This window comes from Dromaius novaehollandiae, chromosome 1 (assembly GCF_036370855.1).
Source record: "Dromaius novaehollandiae isolate bDroNov1 chromosome 1, bDroNov1.hap1, whole genome shotgun sequence".
NCBI classification, from domain to species: domain Eukaryota; kingdom Metazoa; phylum Chordata; class Aves; order Casuariiformes; family Dromaiidae; genus Dromaius; species Dromaius novaehollandiae.
Window position 1 is genome coordinate 32,992,564 of NC_088098.1, and position 27,834 is coordinate 33,020,397.

Genomic DNA, 27,834 nt, shown 5'->3' on the forward strand with positions numbered 1-27,834 from the left:
ATATACCATAAGATACTCTAAATATTTTTCATTCAATACATATGTATGTGATGAAATTTAACCAAAGTTATCTATAGAAAACCTTTAATTTTTGAAATTCCACGTTTCCATATTTTAAAAAATGTGGGATTTTGTTGGTTGGTTGCTTGCTTGTTTTTCATAGAGTTTTAGTCAGTGTGACGAATTTTTTTCTTTTAGGATTTGTTTTGGCTTTGTTTTGCTTTGCCTTATCTATTTTCATATCTAGGTAGAATGGTATATCTGAACTAATTTAAAGCTTCTTTAATTCTATAGTGCATTTTTCCAGTACATCACATGCCATTTTTGCTGCTCTCTAATGCATTTCCACTTAGTCTGTCAATTAAACCAAAATATCAACTATCTGCCTCGAAATATTCCTCCCACGAACTGCAAGTGCGTATATGCATACCTGCCTTGATGAAAACTACGTTAACACTTTTTTTCTTGTCCTTTCCTACCCCTGCCTTCTAGGACTTCCCTACAGTACTTTAGACTTCCCCAAATGTGTTAAGAGCAACTTTGTAGGATGTCCCTGTGCACAGTTCACCATCTGAAAGAAAGATCTTAATTTTAAGTTTCAGCTTCTTTCTGTAGAGCCCCAGGCAAGCTCTTTGAAGTGCAGAGTCAGGGGAGGAACTTAACTCAGGCCTTTAGAAAAAAAACTGCTAACAAGGCACATGTCTAGTCCTGTGAAATCCCCTCTCTTAGAATGATCTCCTCGGCTACAACCTTCCCTCTACATTATTGATTCTATATAAATAGCAAGTCTCTAAGCCATAGGCATGATGGATCAATAAGTATCTCGACAGAGTCTATGAACTGGATGGCCTGGGAAGAAACTGGCTATTCTTCAAGAAGGAGGAAAAGAAAGCACTTTTCAACAAGCAAAATAAAAGAGGAGAAACTGGCAGGAGAACTGGCAGGGCTGTTCAATCAAGAGTTATTTTTGCTCCAGGATCCCCAGTATATAGTATTTTCAGATACCTCTGCTTGCTGAACTGGTATCTTTTAAGATTCCTGGCAGACTCCCTGGCACTTGTTTCTGAAGGAACCCTGGTTAATAGAAGCTGTTGATAGGAAAAATAAATATCACTCTCATTGCTACCCAAAGCCAGAAGCTGCAAAAATATCACAATTCCCAGAACTCCATAAGCCTGCTTAACAAAAATTATCAGGTAATGAAAACATCTGAAGTAATCCACACCTTCAAGAGAAACCTATTAAAAGCTAAGGTATAGAGAAAGAAATTATAATCGTACAGGGTTTTTTTTTCCAGAGAATGAGGACATTGCTTCACGCTTGTTATTTTACCCTCTATCTCTACAGAAGCTCATACATTGCACCTAGGGACCCTGTCAAGCTGAGATGGATGCGAGATGCCATGTCAGGCCAACCCACGCCTACTTCTAGTTGCTGCTCTTCCAAGGAATACGCCAGGCACCGCGCGCATCCAGGCAGCTGCTGAGGGGCCAGTGCAGAAGGTAGTGGACCTCTCTGTGCAGTCTCTGGGCATGAGCTTCCAGCACTACAGAAAGCAAACCTGGAGCAGAATGTAAGGATATTAATTTTACATTTACCCACACTGGTCAAATCTCTTGCACTGAACAGGAAACTCGAAGACCTGCCAATCATCCATGCCACAGAGCAGGAGGAAGGCTACGACGCCTTGCTGCATTCTGCTGCTGCTGAAAGGGGTGGTGAAGGCACCACCTTCAAGCAAGGCAAGCTTCGCTCCCCCTCACCAGATTCAGCTCCCTCAGCCCCTCCTCTGCCCTGTTACCCACCACCCCAGATGCACCCTCCTCACAAGACCCAGTGCAATGCTCCCTCAAAGACTGGGAACGAAGAACCCTCCAAGGTGTCAATGCCAAAAAGACTGCTTGTGGCAAAGGGAGAGACTGACAAGGCGCCCATAATTCTCAGATATTTCTTACCACTGTGAACGGATAAGGGGAATACTGAGAGAGGTGGACCCTAAGGAAGTAATTTTAAAAAAGATTAAGGAAAAAGAAAATGGTCAAATTTTGATTCAAAGGTTGCTAATCAGAACTTGCAAGGAAGCACTTAATGTATAAGCAAATTACCATTTGCACATACAATGACAGTTTCTGTATACTAACTGTACACATTTTTATGGTTCCTTATTCTTTGATCTTTTTGATACTTTAACATAGGATTTTCATCATAGAGGTCAATATTAGAACCTCAAAACTTCAAGTCTCAGATCACTTTGAACTGTTTAAAGTTGATTTAAATAACCAGAAGACCAGTAGCTCGATAAGTAATTATTATCTGTGGGCTAGTTAACATATAACTCTTTCAAAGTCCCGAGTATGAAGCCGAATGTCAGGTATGGTACATATAGTACAGTGTATATGTCTTACAGTGCCTAATAATGTCATAAATGACAACAGAGGAGTTGATCATTTATAAGTATTCAGTCTCTTTTCAAGGTTAGATCAAACTGTTATAGGGAACTAACCAATTACCCATAGTTCCTTAGGAGTACCTATACTGACTCACAGTCAATATTTTTACTGCTTTAGTTCTTATATCGACATTGGAAAAAAAAAGATGAGTGCTAAATAGCTGTCCAGGTCTGTGGCACTGATATGTTCTGAAGGGAGCCAAGCGCAATCTTCCTTAGTGTGTGGAAGACTGTCACAAAACAACAATTGCCTTCCCCTTCGATTCACCACCTTAAAAAGCCGAGCAGCAAAGGATGCACTGCAGGATTTGACAGAACACCATTCAGGAAATACCTTATCTGATCGCCTACACAAATCTAGCGGGAATTTTATGTTCACTGGGGTCACAAGTCAGTGAAATCTTGAGAATAATCTTAGCACATATCCTCCAGGTGCATCTGTAGTTAGCAGAGCATTGTAAAACAAAATATAAAGATGGGGAAATCAGAAACTGAATATGCAGCCAGAGAGAGCTAGCCGTTCCAGGCTTCAGTGGGACAGCCTTGCTTCAGCAGCTATTTCTTTATGTCAAAGTACTGCACTGCCTATGAGTTATATTACAACTGGGAACTCCTTCTAAGGAGAAAAAAACACAACACAGAAGTAAATATGGAAACTGTGCATTACCCATTATTTCACACAGAACTACTCTGATATTTATGGTTAGTGACTGCTCTTCATTTGGATGATTAGTTTTGTAAATAAAATACACTGCATAATATGGAAGTTGGTCAATTATTTCTGATCCTCTGTATCACCTCTTCGAGGGAGTGGTACGCTCAGCCACATTTCCTTTCCACACAGGCATTTTTAGAGTCTAGCAATATGCGTATTACAAGAACGTGCTGTCACTCGAATGAACGGAAGCCAAATTTGTCAATAGCACATGTGAGGATCAGACCTTCAGAAACAATGCACAGCAGCATCGGCAAACCTGCAAACTGAAGACACTGTTAGAGTTTAATCCCTGCTTATTTTTATCAGGTATTATATATATGCATACATACATACTTATACAATCACAGACATGTAAGAAAGTGTGGAAGGAGCAACAGCAATACGACTTAACAATTTTATTCACTTTCTGATCTTTAAACCATCATTTATTATTTTGCTATAACATCTAAAAGAAAGCAATGTTTTCCCTATGCTCTACAAAAGCAAAGACACCTGTCACCACAGCTTGGATATCTGCAGCTTTGACATCTAATCTAACCAGCCATCCCTGTGCAATCAATGCAGAGGCAGAGAGAGAAGCACCCCCGCAAAGTAATATAGCCCAGCAAATTTAGTTACCTATTTTGGGAGAGGAGGAATCATCTGCAGCTCACAGTCCTCTGTTGAGTTTATAGGGAGAACAAATGAGTAGTTACACCTAATTTTTAGGCAAGCAAGATTAGACCCCTCCCTGAGGGACCTGGGTTTGATCTGTTGAGAGGCCAACCCCTAACAGAAAGAGCTATATCAGCAGGGGTGTGAATTTGCTCTTGACTTGGTCTCTAGTTAGTCACTTCTTTTGGGAGATAAACCCCATGAGAATCTGTCATTACTACACTACTGAAACATGCCTAAAAGGTCACTGCTGTATGACCATGTATGTGCCAGGACTGATGTATGCACATAACTACAACAAGTTAGAATATATCCACTGATTTTTCCCTCACTGCAAAGTCAGCCTCTAAGATCTCAGATATTTGCCAGGACTCAGCAGAGGGGTGACATTCAGGGCCAAATATAACACTAAAGTCAAAGGAAGATGCAAAAGGATATTTGAGGAAAATACTCCCTTAGCTATTATTTCAGGAGCTTTTAAAATGCTACCTGTTAGGGCAGCAGCATATCAAGACTGATTTTTCAAAGCTCTCTTTATACAGTGAACTTTCTCCTTCAAAGAAAAAAAATGAAACTTAGAGGACTCAGATAGCTTTCTTGGATTTAAAATATATCACTGTTTATTTCCTCACCGTAGACAATTCACTTTATTAAAGAGACACAGAAAGAGTCCCACACATTTCCTGAAGGTTTTCTGTAAGAAAGAAAACTCATGTTTCCCATCTCTCCTCTTTAATTATCATTTTTTCTAAGCATGAAACTAGAAGATTTTTTCATAAAATAAATAAAGTACAAAAGAAATACCAAACATAAAAACTTCATTAAAAACTATTGAGATTGTTGCCCGCAGATGATCACGGTTATGAGAAATGGAATGACATTTTATAGTTTAACACTCCTCTCCTACAGGATACAATGACTATATTTAGGATGAGCCATAATTTGGCAATTTCTCATATTTTTTAGTGTGGGTCATAATGCTGTTTAAGTGTAGACTATTGTATTCCTAGCTCCAACCAGGAGAGCAAATTAGGTTAAAATCACTCCCACAGATCTGTTCAGACAATAGAACAGATTTTTTGGAAAGCTTTTCTGGCAGCCAAGATCAGGCTGATAAGTGGGTTTTTTACATTTTTTTCCTTCTACCACTGTTTAGCTCAGGAGTAAATTCTCATGACAGTTTTAAAAGTGAGATCTTCACAGGAGTTATTGTATATACAGGTTAAATAACACTCATTAGACTGAGTTATGTTTGGAGGTAGATGCAAGAACTAAACTTGAGGAAGGTATTTGTTTAGGCAAAATCATTATTTTTAGAAGTACTTTCAGCATTTGCTGTCAATAGTACCCAACAGACTACCGTTGTTTATTTCAAAAAGATGAAAAATTAATAATGAGGGTAAAATTTGGCCCATCATGAAATAAATCACACGAACTAGAAAAACTAAGAGTATGATTTAAAAACATCATTTTCACGTTCCCTTCAGACTACTGTAATTGAGTAACTCTAACTTTCTGCTATAAAATCAAGTTTTAAATGGACATAAAACACTGATATTCTATTAAAGGCGGTCTTAATCCAAAATAATTAAAAGATTTTTGTGTTTCGCTATATCCAAAAATAGCTGACTGATTCTGAACATTTCTTTGGCACTTGTATAACTAAAGAACAGCTGTTCTAGAATATGGCATTTTTACAGGCAATAATATGCACTGGTCCTTCTGGTATTTATTTTTAAAAAGAAAATTAAAAATGACATCATTTTAAAAATTATTTCTTTTTCTCTCAAATTTAGGGTTTATTTTGGGTTTGTAACATACAGTGTACCTACTTAATCTTTGACAGTTGAGTTCTTCAGTATTTTCCCTCTACATAAGCTGCTTTTCAGAGTAAGCCCAGAAAAAAGGAATGACAGTAATGCAACAGAAATAGAATGGGAAATATGTACTGATTTTACATCACTTAACAGAAAACCAAGTCTTATGATGTAAAACAAAAAATCGGAAAGTCAAGAAAGGCATGAGATAAGGCTGGTGAGCACTGTCTTAATGCACCAAGTTAATGGGGATCCCCCTAGTTCCTCAGTGAGAACTTTTTAGCTGTCTACATCCCATCCCATCTTCTTCTTTAAACATTAGGCACATCGTTAAAGGTATGGCCACGAGGCCAGGTTGTCTGGATTTTCCCATGTTGCAGAAATCTGAAAAAGTAAATATAATGGAAACTGTCCTTTTATTTTCCTAAAGCGCTTTTGAACCAAAACTAGAAGGAGAACAGAGATTTACACAGCCTTCATACGCACAGTGTGCCACAGTGTAACAAGATGGCACAATATTACCCTTCCTCCTTCCTCATAGAAACTTATATATTCTCTCAGATACAGTTATATTTGCTCTTAATATCTCTGGCAGATGCTCTGGGGTGAATGATGCAATTAAAAATCCAAATTTCCCATTTCTTCTAGATGTCTTATTTTCTCAATATTCGCTCATTCAAAATATATTTACTTTTCACTCTCTGGTGCCTGGCATTTAGCACACCTTCTGGGTTCCACTTCAGAAAGTTTCCACAGTTAATCTGACACATGCCAATGCATCTTAGATAAAAGTTTAGCCCTTGTAGTCTTGATGCTTTTTTCAGTCTTTTCTATGAGTGACTCTTTTCACTGAGATTGTATCACAGGCTTCACTGATCTGTCCCTGCTCCTCTCTCATCACACCTGTAGACTTGGGTTCAAATTCAGGATCCAGAACAATGCTGAACCCCCCTGCAACTCAGGCAGCCTCCTATGAGCCCTAGCTCTCACCTCACACATGTTCCTGGAGCACAGACTCAGCTGAACCAGTTTGAATAACTTCGACCTTAAAATTCAATGGCACAACGCACCCAAGATTAGTGTTGGTCTTAACAGAAAACTTTTTCAGGCATAGCCTTTCCATAGCTCTGCATTGACCCAGAATACCCTATGCATTCAGCTTTATGGTTCAGTCATTCAAGGACACTTGATATTGAAGCCAGAAGCATTTTGCAAAAGGAATTCTAAGTCTATTGCATTTACTTGAGAACAATTTGAGTACAAGAGTTATACCAATCTACGGGGAAAAAAAGAACAAGACAGACTTGGCAGCTCCTGCCTCAGCCTCCTCATGACTACAGAGAGAATTCTTGCTCTGCCTGGTAAAAGAAGGCTAAACAAAGCAGACTGCTCTTTCATGATTTTCCTACCTTCTGTCATCTGAACTCCCAAGCCAGCCTACCTTCTCCACTAGGTATTCCATAGTTTTGCTCCCATCTACGTGAAGAAGTGAGTTTTTCTTGGTCACGGTCACCTCTTTTTCAAATATTTCCACACTTTAATTGGAAGGTCAAAATTGCAGTATTATACCTCTGTAAATTTCAAGAATTCTTCCTGACAGCTTCTGTGTATTTTAGTTCAATAAGAAGATAAGGAACAAAGGTGCCAAATCCAGATTTTACAACCCAAACTTTTTTCACAAAACAAAATGACATTTGAGACATGATATACAGATATAAATGAATCTATCATAGACCAAATTCCTTTGACTTCTGAAATGCAACATTAGATTCCATTTGAACAGCAGCAATAAAATAAGATCTTTACAATTTTATTTGGTCATTATGACTCTGGAACAGAAGAAAGTTCCAAAAGATTTTCAACAGTTTGCAAGCACTTTGGTATATGAATTCAGAAAGTATCCACATCATATACTTTTGGGAATCTGAGATGCAATTCAGAGCACCTAGATTAAAAGTCTGAATTCCCACTCTGCCAAAGAAAGGAGCTCTGAAGGGTGTTTCAGAGCACCCAAGTCAGATGCCTAAAGCAGATGTTGTGAAAAATCCCTTGAGTCTTCAGTTATGTTTGAAAAGCACCCAGTATTTTGTAAAGCTCCCATAAATAAATGATACGCATTTCAAAAATGCTGAAAAGATCCACAACAAGCTATTTCATCAGTGATGACTTTACATTTCTCTCTTTCATCCAAGTCCCCCATATCTTTGCATGCATACTCATGCATTTATGCATGCACACAGACAGGCTTTGCTGTTTTGGGGCTCTTGGTTTGTGTAGCTTGGTCTCAGACCTAGCCCCTGATTTTCAGAACAGATGAGACCCATTCATGAATCTCCACTACAGTGAAGACAGTGTTAAGGAGCATTAAAATGGTGAAACTCTCCTCCTCCCACACCCCCAAAGAGAACTAAAAACTTTGGTTCAGGAAGAAACTTTACAAATCACAACCCAAAAGCACCTAAAGGATTTTTCTTCTGCTATTGCCCAAAATAGCTGTCTGTTTCTGAACATGTCTTTGGCACTTGTATCACTAAAGAGCAGCTGTTCTAAAATATGACATTGTACAAGCAATCCCTTACACTGGTATAGAATAGATTCAGTGAATAGTGTCAAGAGAGAAGGGCATAGTCTTTAGACATCATCAGCAGAAAATTAATGCAGATAAAAGTTGGATTAACATATCCCCTGGATGCTATAGAAATAATCTCCAACTGCAATGAAATTTTCCAAGCGCAAATGTCTCAACCTCTCTTGTCTCTGAATATGTGAAATCCCCTGAGTAGGATGATATAACAGGGGTGTGCAGCACATACTAGCATATGCATAGGGCAGTCATGTGAGTTCACTAGTATGTATGGAAAGTATGTTGGAAAGCTTGAGAGGCAGTGCAGAAAACCTTTAGACTAGCACTGTGATGTACATCCTCTGTAACTGAAGCCAGTTCAAGACTATAAAAGCAAAATTTCTCTAATCCTGCCACAAGAGTAATTTTATATACTGGGATAGTCATAAGGATCAAACTCAAATTGTAATCTGATATTGACTCACTATGTTAGACCTATAAAAATGATACAACAATCCTATGTGTTGAATTTGGAGAAAATGGCAATATAAGAAATATTCAGATTTTCTTTTCATTGATATTCCTGTTTGATATTCCCAAACATTAACAAAATTTCATAAGAGCTTCTCTGAGGAAGAAGAGCAGGAGAAACAAGGTTATCATGCCAGCAGAGAAACATTTACCTGGTTTCTCCACCAAAGAAAGCTGGTTTCAGAGTCCCAGATCAAACTTTGTACTAGTCATGATCTTCCTAAATGTCTAATCAAAAATCTATATGAAAGGTCATTCCTACCATCTGAACTCCAAAGACATCAGAAGACCCAGACACTGCTCATCTACAGTGCATGTAAAATTTCAAGGCTGGACAGACTTCAACCAGGAGTCATACTCAGAGCTTTCATGCACATAAGGATTCATACTTTTGGAGCAACTCTATAGTTTCTTGTTATCAGCATTAAGTGTATGTATCAAATAGATAGAGAATGGCATGTCCTAGAAAGGTTCTATTTGTGTGAATTCCCTCTGATATTTATCATGAAAAATTGTAATTATTTTTTCAAGTATTTACAGTTCCTGTATTATACACTGAAACCATCCTCTTTAAAGTCAGTGTAGCTAACATGGCCAATGAGTAATGATATCTTCAGAGGGGGGCAAGGGGCTGGGGAGTGAGCACAGGCACCTGTAGCAACCCCATCAGCACAGAGTGTTGTGGTATCCTGCTTCGTGCAAGATAGATATCTGAGTCACTAAAAAATGTTCCTTTTTCCTTCTGCCCTGATCACAACTGCATCTAGCATTAATCTCTCTACTTTTCTGCTCTGAGGAAAAGTTGGTTTGAGACATTATCTATGACATGATTTATATTTAGGCAAATGATAAACTTATAGTATAACTGTCAACCCAGAGAAATAATATTTTCAATCTGAAAATGCTAACAACATGAATTCTGATAATAATTAATATTAACTCAAATTAATATTCCATATTAATTTAGCACGTAACAAGTTAACAAAACAATAGGAAAAATTCTGATTGTCAGTTTCAAGAAAGTGGTGCCATTAAAACAAGACTAATTGAATGAGGACAACTACCTAGGGGGCTAAAAAACTTTTCATATTATTTTTATGGGTTTAATCAAAACTGTGGCATCCTATCATAAGCACTCTCTTTTCTTAGGTTTAAGAATAAAGGAATCTAATCAAATGCATTATTTAGAATACATAACAAATCAACAGCAGTAATTTTAAACCAAAAATTATGAAACTGGAAAAGTAGATCTTATTCATAAATTAGGGACCTGACAATATGTTTACTTACGCTGGGAAGAAGTAACCACAGGATAAACATAACACCATGTTTTATCAGGCCTAACATCTTACAATATTTTTCAAACAAAAAGCAAGGGAATGCTTAATCTTCCAAAATGGAAATCAGCTAAAGAATTTAATATTGCTGACTGGTGAGCTAACTCATCAAGGGAAAATAACATTACTAATAAATGAAAGCACTGAAAAATGTTAAAAAGTCTGGCATTTCTAACTGTAAAATAAACTAAGTATATAGCTTCTACAAGATTATAAGCTTTTACACTATCATCACCTTGTCCACTGCAACACAAATTCTGAATGTATAAGGAAGAGATCCTATGTACTTATTCATGGAAAGGTAATAAAAATTTGACACTGGAATTACAGGATGAGGCCCAAAATAAAGAATTTTTATGCACTTCTTTTTTATTTGTCCTAGAAAAACATCAAGAAACTATAATTCTTGCCAAACAGAAATATTTTTAATTGATCAGTGTAAAGGAAAATGCATGGTATCCTATTGCAACTCTACACCTTCTCTCTCCATGGCTGCCTTACAGACAGCAAGTTTAGTCCTCAAGGTGGCAATGGGAATAGGCACAAAATAGCAAGGCTGTCTTTTATTGTGATGGGGCCAGCAAGGCAGAGAATAAACAGGCATAACTCTGCTGTCCTCTTGATTGCACCCATGTCCCGCTGAACCATCATGGTTATTGGCATCTTGGCAATAGCAGAGAATTACTTTTTTTATATCCTGGCAGAAGGCCAAATAGTGTTATCTACTGAATTCTAACAGATATCGTATTAACATTTTAGATTGCAATGACAGAAACTGATATGAAAGTGTTTGACTGGCTATGTTCTAATTTATCTTCAAGCAAATGGCAATTTTGGGATGAGCTTCTGATCCTGATATAACTGAAACTTTCAATTAATGCCAAAGCTAGATAAGAACAACTAATAGCTTTCTTACCCATGCCTGGTAAAATGACTATCGTATTCCTTTGTTTCTATATTTAAACATTAATTACACCCAGAATTAAGTTTGCAAAAGCTGCAGACAAAGCTTTCTCATTTAAGAGAATCTATCTCTGGGACAAACTTCCACAAGAGATAAGATTATCCATGTTTGAACACATTTAGCAAATACGACAAAAGGTTTTGAAGAAACAGGACTGAAAGACCAACAAGAGAAGAATGGATGCCTCCATCTAATATTTTGGCAGACCCCATAGAGTTCTCCCAGCCTCACCTGGCAGCTCATAAAGTATCCATACACGTTTCTGTGCTTGTTTGCAATTTCCCTCATCTAAATATTAGATGATTTTCTCCTACCAGCCAAGAACCTGGAAATACACAGAATGACTTTTACACACTTTGATAGGCCCACGCATCTAAAAGACGCATGTTGAACAGATAAAATTTACCCATGGGATCAGATCTCTTAGGAAATATTATGGTATAGACACTTTAAAAAAGCTCAAACTGATGAAGCAATGGTACTGCTGCTGCATACCTTTTATATTAGAGCACACACCATGGAAGTGGGAGATTCACATTCAGTGCCCTCTTCAGCTCAGAGAGGTTCAAACTGCATTTCTTGTGTCCCCAGAGAATGCCGTTACCTCCAGTAGGACTCCTTCAAGAAGGAAGGCGAACAAGAGGAACGTGTGGTTATCTAGTGGTTAAACCACTCAGTTGGAAGGAGGGATTTCCTTGATCTGGTTTCTGTCCTCTGCACCAAGAACCAATTATTGGTTTTAACATTTAATGCAAACACCCTCTATTTCTGCTTTATGAATGCTGCATTTTACACAGTGAAAAATCTTCAACAGAAAGGACAAAGGTACAGGCAAATCTTCAGCAGGGCTTTGAATCCAAAGTCATTAATACATATACTAGACAAAAACATATCTTAAAACAGAGAAAACTCAGTGGTGCAGAGTAAAGCTGAACAGAAATAGAAGAACTTGTAAACAAATCTGCCCTCTGTGAGCATGTGGGATGGGCTCTTCTATCTAAGGCTGCCCTCAGACCAGAAACCCCCCATACAGTCGCCTCTGGCTCCTTAAGACCCTTTTTTCCCACTGCTTCCTGAGCCTAGCTGTCTGTCTGCTCATCGATCTTCACAGCAGTCTCCTAGACTTCGCTCTTGCTGAAGGCTTCTTGCAAGCTGGTCTCTCTCCTTTTCTACCTGACCAAACATGCCCTCAGGAGGCTTTCTCCCAGCGCACTCAAGATGGTTTCACTTGGTCTGTAGCAAGCAGTCAGCACAAGGCAAACAATCATTCTTCCACTCTGCTGCTTCAGATTTAAAATATACAGCAAACAGCAAATCAGGAAGACAAATAATCAGAACTATTCATCAGCACTGAGAAGCTTCTCCACTTAGGTATCATCTTTATTAAACTTCTAAGGTACATTTACCCATGCTTGCAATGTACGATACTTCTGCTGATAAGGTTTTGCCCAGGAAGTGCAAACTGGTACTAGACATTAAATAATATCTGTGCTCAACATGGAAGCACATGCATAGTAATGGAGTTACACATAGGTGGCTAGATGAATGTCATTCAGGGGATAACTGTAAGAAGAAAGTTTGGCTAGGAGAAAATCCATTGCAAGAATCAAAGGAGCAACTAACTCTATCTTTAAAGCACAATTCACACCACTGACAGTTCGCAAAGCATTACACACGATTCACTAGCACACCCCCAGCCTTTTGTGCTGCTCTAGTGGTGCAAAGGAGCAATGAATACGGCATAACTAAGCCAGTAAGCCATCTAAGCAGCTGTCCTATCTCACCGCTGAATTTGGCCTCTTGTGCATGAAACAGGTATCAGGGCTTTGAGGGAATGCACACAGGCCATTACCATACCTTTTAACAAAGTGCTGTATTAACTATCCTCAGAACAAATCAATTCCACAGTCCAGAGGGTCAGATAGAGCTGACCTTATCCCTCATGGACTTCTTGAAATAATCAGTCATTCAAAGATACTTGTAAGATACGTAATATTTTAACTATATGCAGGGTAAAATAAGATGCCTAGAGACAATAATTATAATTAAACTGCAATTCTAACTCAATTCCACAAAGACTTAGCAAGTCTTTGGCCAGTTCCTTATGCCTTCCAGGACTGTCCTGAACATCTCATTTGTACTCTTTTCACAAAACAAAAGAAATCTTGTGATCAGGGAGAAAAAGAACCACTAATGAAGGTCCAGCCAAGTCAAAAAACACATCATAACCACTTAAAAGCAGGAGCATGTTACTGCTACAATTGGTTTCTAGCATCATATCACCATACCCATTCCCAAATTCCAGGTACATGTGCGACACCAGCTATGTCCCACCTCATAACACTGGTATCAGCAGTGTTCCTGCTCCAGCAAAGCAGCTGAGAAAGGCACATGTATGCAGGAAGGGTAATCTAATCAGAAAGAAAAATATCCTGACTCTAACCTATTCTGCTGCTATTTCAGTATATCTGGAGAGAGAGGCACAAACTGCCCTTACTTCTTTCCATGGGGTGGTAATACCAAAAACTATCTTTTAAATAGCAGTCTCTATTAACTACCTCACTGGGGCTGAAAGTGGGAATTTGAGTGAAATTTCACCAGTGTTCCTCTGATTCTTGTTCAGATCCTCTTCCTGCCATCGTTTTAGCAGCGGCAGAGGCTTAGTTGCTCTTTTTCAGCCGGGCTTCAGAACAGCTACTCCTCTGCAAGGAGGAACCAAGATTTATTTTCTCCTTATGAATAGTAAGACATTTCCTCAAACTTCTAGTTAATTTAGTGCAAATCAACAGACACAAAAGCAGCAATTCCACATCAAAAAAGCATACAGAGTTTTCCAAGACTAAATCTTACACCCAAGCCCACTAGCAGTCATATCCTTGTGGTCTGACATTTGTTATAAAACCTTACACACTAACTGCAATCTCCTCAAAAACCATTGTTCAACATGGCAAGTTAATAAGGAGCATGATTATACTTTAAAAAAATTAACTATATGATCAGCATCAGCTGAATAATTTCATCTTCCGAGTCTTTGCACATTTTTTAAAATGAAAATAAATTACCAAGTTTCATCTACATCCAGAAATTGACAATTGCTTTATTTATCTACCTGGAGCAATTTCTGGCTGAGTAACAAATTTCTTCTGGAAAACAGACATTCATGATTAGCAGTATTTTCGGAAAACTGTCCAGGGATTTAAAATTCAATAAAATGTTTGTTGGTTTGCATTTTGAGGTTTATTAGACTATACTCAGATTCAAAATCATCCTTAATTTTTTTTTTTTTAAGTTAGATCACTTCATGGCATTATCAATGTAAAAAGAAACCTTTCATAATCACAGAAAGCTCAAAGAAATCCAAATTCTGAGAGAGTGTTTAGTTGTAGGGTAGAAACTGCATTTCACAGTAGCCTCTTGTCTAAAAAGGAGTGCCTATAAGGCACTGTCAGTATATTTCTTTCTCCAAAGGACCATTCCTTAAATCTGAAACCTTAAAAATGGGTTGTGATACAAAGTTCACCAAATCAATTCATGTTCCCTATGATAGAAATAGCAAACAAGCAGTGATGCTGAACTGATGCCTGTCTGCCATCTCTGTCAGTGAACACTATATATTTGCACAGGTTTATTTGTTTTCCAAGGGCTAGTGAGGAGGAGGAGGATCAGGATCAGTCTGATAATAAAATGCCCTTATGGATTTCTTGAAGTAAAAATCTTTCAGTTAGAGCCACCCTCAAGGTAGATCAGTTTCTAGATGCATAACCTTGACAACATCCTTTTGGAGATTGATATTCCATTCTTTATTTGTCTTCTTGTACACAGCTACTGCAGCACAAATGTATCCGGTACTGCAGGCTGATCTGTAGACACACATGCTCAGGTAAGGCACACATTGCTATAGTACCAGAGCCCCCCAAAGAACCGAAAAAGAAAAAGCACAATTCCTGTTTCTTTCTAGAAGACAAGATAAGTGGAATACGAGCATGCACACACACATGAACAACACAGGCCAACTCACAATCCTACTGGGAGAAAAAGTGAGCGTGAGCTTTGCATTTTGTTTTAAACTCTGTGAGTTCTAATCTCTTTCAGTGATTAGACTTTCAGTCCAGACTGATGAATCTGTAATAATCAGCCAAGGTAACAAGTGAACAGAAGTGTCTCCAAACCAGACTCCTTAACAGAAAGAAGGATGGACTTGCCGACCACTCATCTGACACTAAAAAGCGTTATTCTAAAATTCCAGATTGTAACCCTGGTGGCTGCAGCTTCAACCTGAGTCTCAAAGTCTGGTCCCACATGCCTTGCCTGGACTTTTGTTTTTCTTGCTACTGACCTGGAATTTCTCATCTGTGACATATCCTTGAAATAAGTGCAACAAACATAGAGACGGTCTTGTCAAAATCAAATGTTTATATCACTGCTGAAGTCTGTCTGAAGAGCAGCATGCTCATTAAACAATTTTTCACACATTAATGATCTTTCATTCTTCTTTTTCTTTTTTTTCTTTTGCAATAGCCTTCAGAAAAAAGACATAGGTTTAAGAATTGGTGCAACTGATGCACAGTATGACTAAGTCAATAGGAAAGTAAAGATTTTTTTAAATGTAGATTATTGATCTATGAAATTGTAGGGGCTCCTTCAAAGTCATTAGAATTTGTCATGTCAATATGTTAGTAGGGACTGCTGTAAATTAAGATTAATAATGCAAGGGATAATTATCACTGAAGAAACTCTCACTTTTCTCAGTATTTGGAAATTGTATTCAAAGGTGAAGAGTGTCAAGCTCTTGACTGCACCTTAGCTCCTTTTCTGTTAGTAGAGTAGGGGGAAGATTTTCTTTGGCACAATGGGAAGTTAACTCCCAGTTTCTTCTAAAATGAATGGTAGTTGAGCTGTCTAACTATGATTTGCGCCTTAAAATAATCCCCTCATATATGATGAGTGCAGCTGCTCTGCAGATCTACTAAATCCACAAGCCATATCCTTCTGCATATTTTCTCTTTCTAAAAGAACCCAAACATGTACAATAGTTGCTTTTCTAAATTAAACACTCAAGTCATGTTTCTTCTTTTTATTTTTCTCTGCAAGACTTCTTCATATATTTTTGCTGAAGGCCTGAAAAGTTATAACTTAAACCAAAAGAAGAACCAAAGCTTTTGTTAACCTGTAGGAACACAAAGAAGTCCCTAGAGCTAGTAAGCTGGTTTTACAGGGGGACTTGTGTGCATACCTTTAATCTAGAAACATCAAATTTAATATTTTTCAAGTTATTTCTGCTCTAAGGCTGGGGCTCAAAATGCCAAGTAATGTCCAGATAATAAATAGTATAGCTCTGCTGGGGTTCCCTCTGCATGAATACATATGGAAAGCTAAAACTGGTAGGGGATCATTTGATTCTTAGTTATGAAGCACTAATTCCCTCAAAAGTCAAAAGTCAAAGATTATCATTTTTCCACGAAATACTAGGTGACAGGTTTTATTCACCAGTTTTTCAAAAAGAAGGGCAAACAGTTTGGCAAAGTTTAAATTCACTTGAGGCAAACACAGCTTGGCCAGCCTTTGTGGATGGAATCAAAATGATCTGGACATGGGCTTTTTGATTTTTAAAGAAAGATAATCAAAGACAAAAGAATTCCGAATCCAGGCTGAGATACCTTGGCTCTTTTCCAATGGACGACCAAACTGGTGAGCCACAGTACAAATCCATATTCTCGTTCCGAGGGGTAACAGGCTGAGTAAAGGGTGTCAGCACGGTTCCTATCTGGCACGATGCCCACCTTCGGTGGCTTGCAGCATCACATCAGAACCTGTTTTGTCTGCAGCCAAATCACAACTCACAAGAGATTTTGTGGAAAGAGCCTCTACATCCTGAAGTCCTTAATCAGCGAGGTATCTCAAAGAAAAATATCTCCACACAGCAGAAAAACATCCAGCAGATAGATATATAAAATACCTGCTCAGAAAATCCTATCATCGGAGGGAACATTATAAAATGTAAATTAACATAGAGAGATGGACTGACTTATTTTATTAGCATCATTCCCTAATATTTAACTCCTTGGCTCTCAGTAATGTTCATGTCCCACACTTGATTTACTCAAGCTGATGCAGTTTATTCCGATCTGGAACAGGAGAATGAACAGTCGACAGACACTAGATGAAGATGAGGAGGGAACTTCAAAATCAAATTATACTGCACATCACATTTTAAGTTATATTTGCCTACAAGAAGACATTCATTCAAGAATCTCGGGAGCTTTTTCCTTGCATTAGGGGCCCACAGCCACACACACACACACACACAAAAGGAAAGAAAATAGAAAAGGAGAGCTTTTTACAAGCTTCTAGAAACTGTAAAGCCTTGTATATACACATTTTAGGGGCTGGAAGAGCCAGAAGGAAACAAATCCCACATTGTCAAAGTTACTAGAGTTGCTGGTCCAGTGTTAGGAATAAAGCACCGGCAGGCACAGGGTGACAGGCAACACCGGGAAGCAAGGGTCTTTTTTTAGTGATGAAACAGACAACCGTATTCAGCACACATTCTCCACAAAGTTACCCTTGACAGATTTCCACATACAGTAGCTAGCATTCGTGATACTAAAGATGGTTTGCTTCCAAGATTCATTCCAGGAATTCATCTGCAGCACATATATGTGCTATTTGATGTATCTCTTTTTAGGAGAGAGGTGTTTTTTTATTATTTGTTTTTTCAACTTTACCATCCTCTTTTACTGTCAAATTTACCATCGCTTCAACTGCATGAGCATTAAAAAATGACCAAGATGCTAAAATCAGACAATGCTGAAAACTGGACTGATATATTTAAATTCTCAGGAAATTTTAAAAATACTATTCACTGAAAACTCTCCTCCCTTGACACTGGTTTGTGGACCAGTACCAGGAGTCACAAACAAGCATAAGGAAATACAGGTCCCATAAAATAGATACTTCTGAATTTGGTGATGGGAGATACACATACAACAATATAGCAAAATGGAGCAGAATTTCTTACCTTTGTGATGATTTGCACCAGATGCTAACTTCCCCCACAGTGTTACAACAAATATTATTATTAGCAGTTTTCCTTTTGTTGCCTTCTGTAAATATCTCTTATTCATCCTGAAAATAAAAATATACAAAAATAAGTATTTTTTAAAAAAAAATTTCTTAATTTGAAAGGAATTCAGTGCTTTTGAAAAGTACCTGTTTGACAATCCCTAAGCCTTGATTTCTGCTTAGCTCTAAGCAAGGTATGTCACATACAGCATCAGTATTACCTCTTTCCCTGGTCTGTCTGCATTCCCCCACACTCTAAGTCAGTACCTAGAGTATTTAATACCTCAATGCTTCAGGTTTCTACCAGGGCGCAAGCAGTGTTCATAACCACAGCAGCCTCCAAAGAAATGCAGCAATAGAAAAGCTGTCAAGGAGGAAGCATCCATGCAGGTACGCAGTAGGGTGTGTTGGGCAGTGAAGCTCCACCACTGCGTCCAAGACCAGCCATGGTCGATGTGGTCCTCCTTGGCTCCATGCAGTGGAGCTTTTAGCTTTGGGGCTTGCAGCTCTTTCTGGATTCTAGCCACACATCACAAGCAGATGATGGACTCGACTAGAACCTCCAGCACATATACCAACCCATCCACAAGCAAAATCCTGCTAGGGAGATATGAGTGGTGTGGAAACATGACCCCAAACAGGGAAGATTCACAAGTCCCTCTCCTGCTTATCCAAAAGGTGACGAAAAGATTTGATTTACTGCACCAAAGGCTACCTTCACTGTGCACAGCTACCCTCATCTTGCTCAGTGATGTCACTGTGTCAACAAACCACCATGAAGGTAACGTGGATTATTTCTCAGTAACCTACTTCAAGGACAAAATGCCTCTCCACCTGCCAAAAAGACAAGTTCAGGAACACAGGCTTTAGTGCTTAAGGATTACAGTTCTGCAGAGGGTGGCCAGAGGTATAATAATGATGAAACCTTCTCTCACTTTTCATTCTCTATAGAAGAGCCCTAGGGAGCTGGCTAAGAAACAGTTCTGCAGGATGGTCACGTTTCTGCTGATAGGTCAATAGGATGGGGATGCCTATTCCACATCACTTACACTAGAAAAGCTGCAAACTTGATCACTTGAACAAAATTATTGCCACTTTACAGTGCCTCAAGCTAGGCTGCCTTCTCCTGAGCAGAAAAAAAACTTGCGATAAAGTTACACATTTCTTTCCTATTATATTCATAAGAAGCCAGCAAGAATTAAAAAGAGTATCTCTTTTTCTCTCTTTTGCTCTGTTGATATACAACACTATCTTAGGCAACCACAAACTCTGCGAAAGGCAGACTGTGCTATAATGCAGAATTAACCAGTGGTCTGTTCGAAGTCCCAAATCTCTTTTCATTCCTGCAGAGCAATTCCTTTCCGTTGAGCAAAATATTTTCTAAGAGGACACCTTGGTGAGGCAGCCCCCTCCACCCCCACCCAAGACTCATAATCAGACCACTTGCCCCAGAACTGTCAACCTTGCCTTCGGGAGATGGATGCGAGCTTGTCAAACACTGGTGAGATTCCACACCAGGCTGTGTGTAACAAAACACTATGACTCAAATTAACAAGCCACTGAGGAGTGTACCAAACCCCTTAACATCTGACTTCAGAGCAAACAGAATCCAATATACTTTGACAGGAGTATTTTCCAGAGGTCCATATATCACAGTTATCAGGTAAAAAATAGAGAGGAGTAAGCAAGTGCTATATCTGGGATTGTGGATATGTCCCTGAAAGTCTGACTGATTAATAATCACTGCAGAGGTCACAGCGCTCTGCGAACCATAACGAGTCATGCCTTCTTGCACCATGATTCCAGTTCCTTTAGTGTAAACTGCATATTCATCATCAACTCCAGGGTTATGAAGTACTCAAAGCTAAAAGGAAACACGTTATTTGTCATTGTAAATAAGAACAAAAAAATTGAACTGAAGTGCACATTCAGCATATGTTGTTTCACAGCCGCCTCTGTGAACAGGATACAATTTAACTCTTTCACTCCCAGATTCTTTTAGTACACCTGTTATTGTGCTGGTGCCAAGTCATTTCTCCTTAAAATCAAGTCTTTCTTCCTCACATACCCAACTCTACTCAAAACCCAGGGGGACGCACCATTAAGCAAAGTAGACTCTAATGCAGTTCCTTCCTGTACTCTCTGCTGTTACCAGATTCACTTGCTCTGCCACGAGACTGGCTGCAAGCATACAGCAGAAAATGCAAATATACAAGGAAAAACAGTAGCAGCAGGAGCAAAGAGAAAAAGCCAGCCTATCTGACTGTGAACAGCAGCCCCTCTGGGCAGCGGCAGAGTGAGGAGAGACCTCTGCCCATAGCCCAGTGCAACAGACAGAGGTAAGTCAGCACTGAATCTAGAAAGGGCTGTGCTGTCCACTAAAGGAAGGGTTTCAGCTCTGACGCAGCAAATCCAGGACCATTGCCATTGCCAGGTTTTCCAGTCCTGAGAAAACAATACATCTTTTCTGCACCTCAAGCCTGTTGCACTATTCTGCATTACTTATTCATTGAATTTACCTTTAGAAGAACATAAATCATAACTTTGTCCTTTAGCTGTCCCCTAATAGGCACAGTTGGACAGGCTAACAGAAAAGTCAGTAAAAGTAGCAGTTCTAGATTGGGACTCAGCGGCCATCAGCAGAAGTACAAAAACAATCTCTCAGTGGTTAAACCACTTATAACATGCAGCAGCTGGAAGAGGAAAATGGGAGATGAGGGCAAGTTTCAAACTGACTATGCAGCATAGCACTAGACCTGAGGTTGTGCGTGTGGGTCATTCACAATGCTCAGTCCAGGAACAGACGGGCAGCTGCACGGACGAAAACCAGGTATGGAGCTCCTTGAGAAAGGGAGAATGCTCCTGGCAGTGCTGGCACACAGGCAGAAGCCACACTTGAGCAACACAGCCATGGAAATAAAAAATGACGGATTTGTGCTCAGAGATACTCAAGGAGGTGGGACAGATTCATGTCAACAGCAAAGCCGGCAACCAGCTAGATAAGAAGTGATCATAAATGCCAAAAATCACTGAGGTTTTGAGACACAGCCAGTATCTGAGTGTGTGCATTACTATCTGGACTTCCAAACTGCGATGCTGATTATTATTGTGTGGATTTCCAAAGCAGCCCAAGGTGTAGCACTGAGAAGGCACTGAAACTGAAAAGCATTTGACCTCAGGTTTGGAACGTAACTATTAGCCTATTGCAACCCTGCGCCATGTCAGGTAAGTGGATCCAGGAAATTCAGTTCATTACCAGTGCTCCTCTGCGTCATACTGTTATTACACTAACATAACAGGCTGTGTTAAATAGAACAAATGAGGCCTGAAATGAGGTCTGCTTTTCCTAGAGGTGATGCAGAGCTGCACAGACAAACTATGGCTACTAACCTGAATGGTTTTCCCTGTGAGACATCTTCCTTTCCTACCCTTCTTCAGAAGCTTTCCCTTGCTGCGATCCTTACAGCCTTCAACAACGCCACGCAAGACACAGGAGATCAAAAATGAGAACAGCCAGGCTATAGGAAATGTTTATATTTGAAAAGCAGATGTACACAAAAGCATAAATTTTATGCATAAAAAATATCTCCTTCAGTTTCTAACCCGCAAATATTGGAAATAAACCAAATGAATTCTCAGCATTTTCACTCAAACAAGGAAATGAGGGACTGCCATGTCTGAGTTCATTTCCAGCGTGCTTAGAGGCAAGAGAAAGCAAAGGTAGCTTGTTCTGTGGTTTCAGGCACACATGCAAAATGAAACAAAAGACAAGACACCAGCATCATCCAAGCCAGTGGTGGCGAATGAGATGACTGCACTGTGACCAGCTCTTCACTTACACCATCACACAGTCAATACATTCATCGGATTCGGTGCTTTTGCTCTAGAACACCCTTTCTGTTAATGCATACTCCACGAGCCCATCCGTGCTCTCGCATCACAGGCTACACTGTTTTCGAGATTAGAGACAAAAATAGCTAAAAAAAGCACAGGATTTTTTCTCAGGGTGAAAATGCATCTGACGCTGCAGAGAAGCTTCACAGATTGGTGTGTCAGCAGAAATGCTTCGCCCTGTCCCCAGTGGCTCATGGAAAGCAAACTGCGAATATACTAATAGGTGTGTGCAAGCTCTCCTGGTCGCTGCTTCACAGCCCTGCCGACCTCTCCCAGCAGCAGACACGGCCCAGCTATTCAGCTGTGCTAAAACCGGCACGTGCAGGTGTGTATCCTCAATATTCACTGCAGCGATGCAGCAACAAATCCTCTCTCGTAGGAGCTTCTGAGTTTCTACCTTCCTCCTTCTGTGCCGCTGTGCTTGCAATCAGTCACCTTCCCAACAGTTCAGAAAGAGAGCAGAGTCACAGGGGAATTACCTTACACTGTATGGCCAGCATTAAACTGCCCTGCTTTCCTGTTTTAAAAGTGAAGCATAACCACATATAATCTTTACTGATGAGGAAAAGAAAAGAATGTAAGAAAATAATAGCTTTCATTCTTCCTTTAAGGGCTTAAATACAAATAAAATTCTCACAGGTTTCCTAGGAGTTAAAGTTATTTTTCTCTGTTTCTCCTTTTCTTTCTTTTTTTTTAATAAACATCAGCCTCTGTGAAGCTTTTTAGCATTCATTCGTTCCTGCTTTACCTATTTAGAAACTTTCAGTGTCAGTAAGATCCATTTGCCTTCTGCAAACATATATACCCTGTGAATGCACATATTCACAAAGAGAAGTATATGCCTATTTCTCTGCTGAATCCTTATTAAATGTTTAAGAAACACAAAAAATTCTGACAGAAAATTAGTGCCAAATTCTCTTTCTTTTCTTTTTACAACTGCTATTTTATTTTCTACTTCAGAGAAACCCTAAATGAGTAGTAGCAATCAATTCTGACCCCAAGTCTCTTGTAGAGGAATAATGCAGCTATTTAAACTATGTTCTGTGCTGTGTTGAATCTTACATTATGTATTAGTTGTCTTGGTTTTTAAATCCCAGGCAATGCAGGTATCTGCAGCTTTATTTAGCCTTTCCTGTGTAAGCTAATGCAGATTTAAAAGTGCCCCTCTGGTGGATAAGGTCACTTTGTAAAAGTAACACCTATGTGACCCTTATGTGTTTGCATATATATAAATTCCCTCTATGACATTCCTGTCATGTTTGCTCAGTGAACAAGTAATTTGCCACTTTCATTACTTCAGGTACAAAGTAGCTTGTGAAAATCAATCTTCTTTCTGCTTCATACATCACAGCCTGTAACAGACACAAAGTACCTTCTGGTTCTGAAATGAAGCTGGGGGAAAAACACAGACCTGTTCTCAGAAGCTGCTTTGTTTGATCTAGATGGCTAAGAAACAAAAGAAAATAGGCATTTAACCTAGTAAAACACACAAGTCTTGCATAGGAGTCACACAGGAAATCTCTATATGTCAAAGCAAAAGTGGTGGGAGTTTTTTCAAAAAAATATCATTTACCAGTTTGGATTCTTTAATAGCAGAATAAGAAGCACGAGGAAGCTGAGTCATGCTATCAAGAAATAGCCAGAAATAATTAAAAGCTTGTTGGCAGATCAATGCAAGTAATATTGTCATAGCTACTCTCAGCAGCAGTGTGTACCAGTGGACACGGGATGCAGAATTTTAGGGTTAATGCCATAAGCGGGGCTTTTAAAAGGTTACTGTGTGAAGACTCAAGACACCAAGACAAATGAATCCATCCTCAAGACTGTACTTAAGCATATGATTATCATGCAAGATGATACTCATCTTTCATTGGAATCAGTGTGACTTCAGCACATACTTAAAGTTAAGCACATACTTTCCTAAACAGAGATCAATGTACACAACATGGGTTTTCCTGAAAACCTATTAGAGAGTGTGCTTTTATGAAAAGGGACAGTTTTGAAAAAGGAAAATATCTCAAATATCTAAAAAATTAAAGAAACAAAATATATGAAAATATGCAGGAAAGAAAAACCTTTTACTTTATATACTGCAAACAGAAGCACATACAAGTAATTGCATATGCCTACAGTATCTCACACTACTGGATGCAAAATTTACGTATATATTATTGTTCCAAAAATCTGATAAGCAGGGCTCTTAAAATGCGAGAGGTATAAAATGCTTTAGGGACCTAGCTACATACAGCCTCACAGCTAAAACCCATAGGTGTTTTACTGAGATTCTAGGAGAAAGGTTTTTTTCTTCCAAAGGGGCATGTATAACCATACATGTGATGATATTGCCTTGAAAACTCAGATGATACTGATGAATGGCTTTCCCTCTAAGCCACTATCAATGTTAATCTCCCTTGCTTCCAGATTAACACCAATTCTTTCTAGACACAATTGACTGCAATTTTCACCTTCATTAATTTTCAGATGCAACACCTAACTGAAAGCAATAAAAAACCACAGAAAGAGTAAACAAGAAGTGCACTATCCTCCCAGACAGCTTCAACTCAACCTACACAAAAACATTTAACTGTGTATATATAAAATTTCTTTCTTTGTCAGTTCATCAGGACTGGTAAAAAAGTGTTCATCTGATGCACATTGATGCTGATACATCATCAAATACACAGGAAGAAAATGCCATGAATTTTTATGTGGGGTTAGATTCTGTACTTTTATAAATTTCTGAAAATGTAGGAATAAAATGAAGAGTGATCCAGCATCAGACCTGCACATAAGTTTTTTTCTGCATGCTTTTAAGTACCTAACATAAAGCATTACAAAATATTTAAAAATCCAAAATATTCCAACATCTCTAATTTGCCCAGTGATGTTCTAGACACTTGTAAAATGTCTCACAATTAAGAGTTCAATGTTAGAAGGAACTTAGGCTCCAATTCACATAACTTTCTCTGATACTATTATGCCACTTTAAAATCTTTCATTCTCCATTCCAGTGCTTAAGGGGTTTGAAGTTGTAGGGGGTACTATCTACTCACTTCATCATCACAGCAGTAGTATTTGCTCATATCTTACATGTGATCCTTTTGCAGATGGTTATTTAAATTTCTTCATTCACATCTTACTACTATATCAAAACTTTAACAGAAAGAAAAAAAAAAGAATAGCAGCTCGATGAGCTTTGAACAAAATGTCTCAATGAGACCTGAATCACTAAGTATACTGTGATTTCATAAATGCTATTACAGTGGCAGAGATAAGCTTCCTAATCTATCAAGGCAGAGAGAGTATCAAATATTAGCAGTGAGTGGCAACTGAAGTGCCCATATTTAAAGCAAGGGCAAAAATGATCTGGGCAAGCTTAAGCCCCTTAGTCTGACCTCTTTGGTTTGTAAGACTTCAGAGCAATCTTTGAAGAAAAAGATAAATAAAAGACAGAGAAGTAAATAGAACGTAGGATAAAATGTAGCACAGTTTTTCCAATGGTAGATTGTGCCAGACTAACCTGACAGCTTTTTTGGTAAGATAACTGACTTTCTAGACAAGGAAATGAAGTAGATGTAATTTGTCTGGATTTAGATAAAGCTTTTCATACAGTGCCACTCCAAAACTTATACATTAAGCTGGAGACTCTGTGGATTACTACAAGATTGAAAGGTGGATCCAGGTGCGATAACAGCAAGTAATACTGAAAAGGTGTATCAGAGATTAATACCATTTCTGCAACAAGTTGGGAATTCATCATTTGAAATAACTGTGGTAAAGAGTAGCTTGCTTATACTGTTTGATCACCAGGGATACAGCAGTATGAATGTGATATGTGGTGGCTGTGAAAAAGGCAAGTCCTGTAAATTAACAGATGATTGTAAATTAATAGATGATATACTTCTAATAAAGACAGAAAAGAATGATTGTGCAGTTTCTTAAACTATCACCTAGAATTATCTGTATAATTCTAGTCAATCATATTCATGAAAGAGAAACTGAATCTGGAAAACTTTTGGGGATCATCTTCTGTGGTGATCAGAGAAACGGACCCTACCGCAGCAGGAGAGTGAAAGACCCTGGCTTGTGGAGCAAAGCAAATGTCAATGTCATGGTCCCTTTTTCATAAATTAGTACGGGAAGTGAAGTGCTGCTTTTTTCAAGAAGAAAACAGTAAAGCAGTCCTTTCCCAGTGCATTAGTATAGTTTTTTTTTCCCCAAGCCATGTCATGCTCCTTAAAAAAACAAAAGTCACAGCATTTCTTTCTTTGACATCCTATGCACAACATCTGCAAATATCCCCATTAATGGCCTGAACTCACCATGTTGTGTTCCATAAAAAAATTATTAAAATGTCACATGTGGATCTTAAGCTACAACTTCAGAACTATTTGGGCATTTCTCTTGAGTCCAATTAGCTGTTCTGCTCTGCCATTTTCCTCTGGAATTACTATATTTAATGTTTGCCTTGTATCTACAGCCATACCAGCGCTGTAGCTGAATTCACCGAAGTAGGACTATGCTGATGAACATCTGATTAAGACGAATATCTTTCCTCTTAGTCTTCAGTGTGTTCAAAGCATACTTCCAATCTCTGCATCATAACATTATGACCCAAATAGTCCCAGTCCTTGTGCTGGTGGACCATTCAGTACTGAAACTGTATTAGGCTTCAATGAATTAAAGTCACACTGGTAAACACGGGCGATGGTACTATGATTAACACTCCCTTGCTTTGTTTCGAGCTCACTCTCTTTTCCATCAGTCTTACTTTAAATTGAAAATCTTCCTATTGTGATAACGGATTGGTTTTAACATTGACATCACGGAAACATGGAAACTGGCAAACAGCAAAATGATCAAGATATGAAGTAGTCCTGTTTTCCTCAGGGGCAAAAATGTAGAAAACAAAAACTATGTGCTTCCAGGAATTAACTAAACATTTTTAGATGTTTAAAAGAAACAGAAGGATTTGAGTCCAAACTAAAAGTATTTTTAAGTATGTAAATTCATGGAATTTAAATTTCTGATATTACTAAATCTGCTTAAAATGACTACCATCCTAAGCAGAATGTCTTTCAAGGAATATTGGAGGATTAATTTGGGGAATCTTACACATATGCAAGAATGTGGATGTACTGCTTTGGTTATATTACATGGTCTTGCCAGACTGAAGTGTAGTATGTTCATATGGACTGCTTGGATTACTACTACTACAGTTTTAGGGTTGGACTTCCCAATTGAAGATTAAATTTTGTTATTCCAAAGAATTTTTCTGACAAGAAACACTGTGACAGATCTCTGTGGATGAACAGAGAAGTAAGACTCAGACTAAGTTCACCTCTGCTATTTTCATGACAATTGTATCTGGCAATAGACAGGGTAGCACTTCTGACAAATTATAGGCATGTCTGAGCCCAATCTATGTTTTATATCTGACTCCTACACATTTTGGGCCACACTTTAAGGTAAAGTTTCAAGTGTAAATCAAAAATGACAGGTTGCTCAAATCACAGAAAAATATGAAGCCAGCTTGTGTGGTGACCAAAATAGCCCTGAGAGCACACATAATGCACTAGGAAGACAGAAGAGTTGCTGGTGAGGAGCAAACCTAGTTGGAACACAGCTGGAACACATTCTGCCTTCTAATGTCAAGACCTAACATGTACTCATTCATCACAGCCACCACAGGCATCGCTTTCAGGGAAAACAGAGCTGGACAAAGGTGGGCCAGGCTCCCCCAAAACATCATGTGGTGGATTTAATACATAATGAAAATCTCCATTCCAGAGCCAATGCATAGGGAAAAAGCTCTTTCAGGCCGAGAGATGATATAGAAAGCAAG

General features: G+C 38.7%; 1 protein-coding gene across 5 annotated transcripts in view; it reads right to left on the reverse strand.

Annotated features, from left to right (window-relative positions):
- TAFA2 (TAFA chemokine like family member 2) overlaps positions 1 to 27,834 on the reverse strand; it is a 197,399-nt gene that overhangs the window by 37,236 nt on the left and 132,329 nt on the right. For all 5 annotated transcript variants that reach the window (XR_003257985.2, XR_010388170.1, XR_003257981.2 and 2 more), the window contains exon 2: positions 18,052 to 18,158. Coding sequence is in view for 2 of the 5 variants with exons in the window: in XM_026092369.2 (XP_025948154.1) it covers positions 18,052 to 18,157 (106 nt within the window). In the remaining 3 variants the exon portion in view is untranslated. The remainder of the gene's footprint in view (positions 1 to 18,051; positions 18,159 to 27,834) is intronic.